Source organism: Agelaius phoeniceus, chromosome 5 (genome assembly GCF_051311805.1).
Source record: "Agelaius phoeniceus isolate bAgePho1 chromosome 5, bAgePho1.hap1, whole genome shotgun sequence".
Taxonomy (NCBI): domain Eukaryota; kingdom Metazoa; phylum Chordata; class Aves; order Passeriformes; family Icteridae; genus Agelaius; species Agelaius phoeniceus.
Window position 1 is genome coordinate 72,606,562 of NC_135269.1, and position 4,691 is coordinate 72,611,252.

Genomic DNA, 4,691 nt, shown 5'->3' on the forward strand with positions numbered 1-4,691 from the left:
TTTAATGTGACTTGTCAGTGGATTTTTAAGTTATTTTAATACCAAGGACAACTAGAACTAATCAGAATTTGCTACACGGTGGCTTTGGATGATATTCCATGTGTCAGAAATCCTCATGGAATTTTCCCTGGTGGCTGCTGCTGCTGCTCATGGCAGCATTTGGAGTCAGTGATTTGTTACCCCTGGAACTCTCCTGAGCTCCTCCTTTGGCCCTTATGTTAAAATCAAAGGGAAGAACGATATCCAAGTGCTCTGTGCTGGCCACGTGGGTACTCCTGGGGCAGACCTGATGCATTTGGCAGCCTGGTTTTGGCAAGAGGGGGATGTTCCCAGTTGCCCAGGGTTGCTCTGTGTCTCTCCCCAGTCGCCTGCACCTTCAGCTGCACCATGAAGTTCACGGTGCGGGACTGCGACCCCAGCACGGGGGTGCCAGAGGAGGATGGCTATGAGGATGAGTATGTGGTGAGTCCACGTTTGTTCCCCATTCTCACCCATTTGGGAGAAATGGCACCGTTGGGTCAAGTTTCCTCTCAATCCTGAAATCAGTCAATGTGCCTGAAACAGCAAAATATTGTAAAATGTCATTTTTAGATCCTTCCCCAAAGCTTCATTGCTGTCCAAGTTTTAGTGCCCTGTGGAATGGAATTTGTGGGGACAGAGAGGAGGGAAGGAAGAAATAACTTCCATTGTCTGTTTTCAGAATTGTGCTGCAATATTTCCACCATAAGCATTTGGATTTTTGTTAATTAATGAAAAGGATACAGTCAGATTTCAGGAAGTATTGGAGGAAATAAAGGCTCCTCCTGGAGAGAGCTGGGAATGTTCCCCTGGAGAAGGGAAGGCTCCAGGGAGAGCTTCCAGCACATTGCAGGGGCTCCAGGAGAGCTGCAGAGGGGCTGGGGCCAAGGCCTGCAGGGACAGCACCCAGGGAATGGCTCCCAGTGCCAGAGGGCAGCCAGGGATGGGATCTTGGCAATGAGGAATTCCTGGCTGGGCTGGAATTGCCAGAGCAGCTGGGGCTGCCCCTGCATCTCCCTGCAGTGTCCAAGGAAGGATTGGAGCAGCCTGGGATGCTGGGATTGCAATGGGATGGGGTTGGAGGTCCCTTCCCACCCAAACCATTCTGGGATTTGGGACACTCAGAATCCACCCTGAGGGATTTCTATGGAAGTTGGGGATGGAAAAGGGAAGGGAGACCCTTCCTGGAGTCCTGAGGTTCCCAGTGAAGCCCCCAGATCCCAAAATCCCTTCCTAGAGAGGAGTCGGGGTGGGGATGGATCCAATCCCAGGCTGGGGGAGCTGGGAATGGAGGGAATTCCCTGGAGAGGGAGACTGGGCTGGGATTTTGGGAAGGGATTCCCAGAGCAGCTGGGGCTGCCCTGATCCCTGCAATGTCCAAGGTTGGAGCAGCCTGGGACAGGGGGAGCTGTCCCTGCCATGGCAGGGGTGGCACTGGATCATCTTCAAGACCCTTCCAACCCAAACCATCCTGGAATTCCATGGATTCTGAGGAATTCTGTCCATGGAAGAAGCCCAGGAGGGGCTCTAAAGGCTTTGACCCATCAAGTGATGCCCTCATTTTCTGCTCTCCTTTAGTCCCACAATGTTTTGTGTAAAACTAGTAAGCCTTACAGATGAATAAATAAATACTATTTATTTATTCATCATAAATACTATTTCTCCTCTTAAATCAATACTATTTCCCCATAAATAATCATAAATACTATTTCCTCTCTTTTTAGAAGCTATTATGGTTCTGGAATTAAAACCAGGCATTGTCTTGGCAAAATGCTGTGGGCTCTTTTTCCTTTCCAAGGTGAGGATTATTTCCATAACTAAACTATTTCCCTTTTTTTCCCTCCCAGTTGGAAGACTTGGAGGTGACAGTGTCTGATCATCTCCAGAAGGTTCTGAAGCCCAACTTTGCAGCTGCCTGGGAGGAGGTGGGAGATGACTTTGAGAAAGAAGAAACCTTTGCACTGAGCTCCATCAAAACCCTGGATGGTGAGATAATCCCTCCTTTATTGATCACCCACCTGCCAGGCTGGGGTTGATTTAGTGCAATAAATAAATAATTTCCTGGAGTGATTTTTCTCCTTCAATCTCTGAATGCAGAAGCTGTCAATAACATCATCAAGTTCCTGGGCATGCAGCCCTGTGAGAGGTCAGATAAAGTGCCAGAAAACAAAAATTCCCACACCCTCTACTTGGCTGGTAAGTGTTCCTGCTGCTGAATTTCATGTTTCCACATCCCCACGGATTTTTCTAAATGAAGGGGAATGGTTTAGGAGATCCTGCTGTTATCTGGGGAGTTATTCCTCTGTGGAAAGGTTTTTTTCTCTGAAGTGACCCAGTGTGTTGGATGCAGTTGGTCCTAACCTGGAGCCCTCTGTCTTGGATGTGCTCAGGCCAAGCTCTGGGAATGGGGGAATTGCACCTGTGGGAATGGGGGAGAATCTCTGATTTGGGAGCTTCCAGAGCAGACAGAATTTAACCCCTTAATGCCTGAGTTTGTCTCAGAAGGGTGATTCTGGGAGTGTCTTGTTCTCGGGTTCCTGTGGCTAAAGACACATCCTGAGCTGCTCTGCAGCACCCACAACTTCTCCTAGAGCCATGGAATGGTTTAGATGGGAAAAGCCCTCTGAGGTCACTGAGTCCAACCATTCCCAGCACTGCCAGGGCCACCACTGACCCTGTCCCCAGGTGCCACATCCACAGGGCTTTGAAACCCCTCCAGGAATGGGGACTGCACCCCTGTGCCAGGGCTGCACAGCCCTTTCCAGGAGGAATTTCCCCAAAATCCCCCCTGAGCTGCCCTGGCCCAGCCTGAGGCCGTTCCCTCTGCTCCTGTCCCTGTTCCCTGGAGCACAGCCCGACCCCCCCGGCTGTGCCCTCCTGGCAGGGACTTGTGCAGAGCCACAAGGGCCCCCTGAGCCTCCTTTGCTCCAGGCTCAGCCCCTTCCCAGCTCCCTCAGCCCCTCCTGGTTCTCCAGACCCTTCCCAGCTCCCTCAGCCCCTCCTGGTTCTCCAGACCCTTCCCAGCTCCCTCAGCCTCTCCTGGCTCTCCAGACCCTTCCCAGCTCCCTCAGCCCCTCCTGGTTCTCCAGACCCTTCCCAGCTCCCTCAGCCCCTCCTGGTTCTCCAGACCCTTCCCAGCTCCCTCAGCCCTCCTGGTTTTCCAGACCCTTCCCAGCTCCCTCAGCCCCTCCTGGTTCTCCAGACCCTTCCCAGCTCCCTCAGCCCCTCCTGGTTCTCCAGACCCTTCCCAGCTCCATTCCCTGGACCCTCTCCAGCCCCTCCAGGGCTCTCCTGCCCAGAGCTGTCCCCAGGATTCCAGGGTGTCCCTCAGGGGACAATCCCTGCCCTGAGGCTGTGCCCACACTGGGACTGGCACAGCCCAGGTGCCATTGGCCTCTTGCCCCCCTGGGGACATGCAGCCACTGTCAGCAGCACCCCCAGGGCCTGTCCCAGCTCTCCAAGCTGGAGCATTCCATGGGGATGTGACCCACAGAAGATGTGACCCTGACTGAGGACTAAAGCTGCCCTGGGTCAGGAGTGCAGCCCTGAGCCTCTCCCAAGTGACCTGTCCGTGTTGCTCTGTCCCAGGTGTGTACAGAGGTGGCTGTGACGTGCTGGTCAGGTCCCGGCTGGCCCTTGGGGACGGTGTGACCATGCAGGTGACAGTCAGGAGCAAGGACGAGACGTCCGTCGATGTCATCCTGGCCTCCGTGGGCTGAGGTTCCCCGGAGCCCCTGGGACTGCCCCTTTGTCCTGCTGTCCTTCTGCATGGGGTTTTTATTCCTCCATTTGGGAAATCTTTTCTATGATGATGTCCATTAGTGGCTGGCTGGTACTGAGCCATTCCCGTGTCCCTTCCCTTGTTGTCACACCATTCCCACCTAACTTATGGCATCTCAACCAGGGAAGAGAAAAGATGGGAGAAAACAGAATCAGATTTTTGTCAAAATTGCTTTTTATTAACAGAAAATAAACACTGGTTCAAGTGGTGGAATTCATATGAATTACTGTTAATAAAATAGATTTTTTTTTTTGTTCTAATTCTGTCTGCTCCAGTACAGAAAAAATATCCCATAAGGGCTGTTTATAAAGCAAAAACCCCTTATTCCTAAAGGGATGCTATTAAATTCCCAACATAAACAGTTAAAAACTACCCCAAACCTCCACATTTGCATTATTTTTGTGACTGTCTCTTCTTCCACACAGAAAAATCAATGTACAGAGAGAGACTAAACTCCATCTCTTGAGGCAGATTCAGTTCTCTGAGCTTTATGTCAGGTAATAACCAAACCTCAGGGCAGCCTTTTCCTGGGTTCAAACTGGCAAAAATCCCATATGGAAAACTGGCAAGGGAAGGGGATGGAGGGATTTTGTGAGGGACCTCCTGCCTCTCCCTGCTGATGAAGTGGTTGTTCCTTCCCATGTCAGGGTGGTGAAGGAAGTAAGAAATTCTGATTTCATGTGGATTTAAACCTCTGCTGAGTTCAGCTGGGCAAGAAGGGGAGTGCAGGGCTGGAAGAGCTGTCAGAATCCTGCTTTTCCCCTCATTTTTCCAGCTCTCCAAGGATTTCACTCAGTTTGGCAGCCCAGGATGAGGGTGTGAGCACAGTGCTGGATTTGGGAGAGAAAATCAATGTTTTTTCCTGTCCCCAAAGCCTGACTGTAAGCAGAGA

The 4,691-nt window shown here is 51.4% G+C and overlaps 1 protein-coding gene across 2 annotated transcripts in view; it reads left to right on the plus strand.

Moving 5' to 3' along the window:
• COPG2 (coat protein complex I subunit gamma 2) overlaps positions 1-4,352 on the plus strand; it is a 37,749-nt gene extending 33,397 nt beyond the window's left edge. The window contains exons 21-24 of one of the 2 annotated variants that reach the window (XM_077179301.1): positions 365-462; positions 1,866-2,004; positions 2,116-2,214; positions 4,225-4,352. In XM_077179301.1, the coding sequence (XP_077035416.1) occupies positions 365-462; positions 1,866-2,004; positions 2,116-2,214; positions 4,225-4,265 (377 nt within the window). In that variant the 3' untranslated portion in view covers positions 4,266-4,352. Of the gene's footprint in view, positions 1-364; positions 463-1,865; positions 2,005-2,115; positions 2,215-3,606; positions 4,060-4,224 lie in introns of those variants that run through there. The other variant, XM_054631196.2, reaches the window with a different exon arrangement.
• Positions 4,353-4,691: the final 339 nt, after the last annotated feature.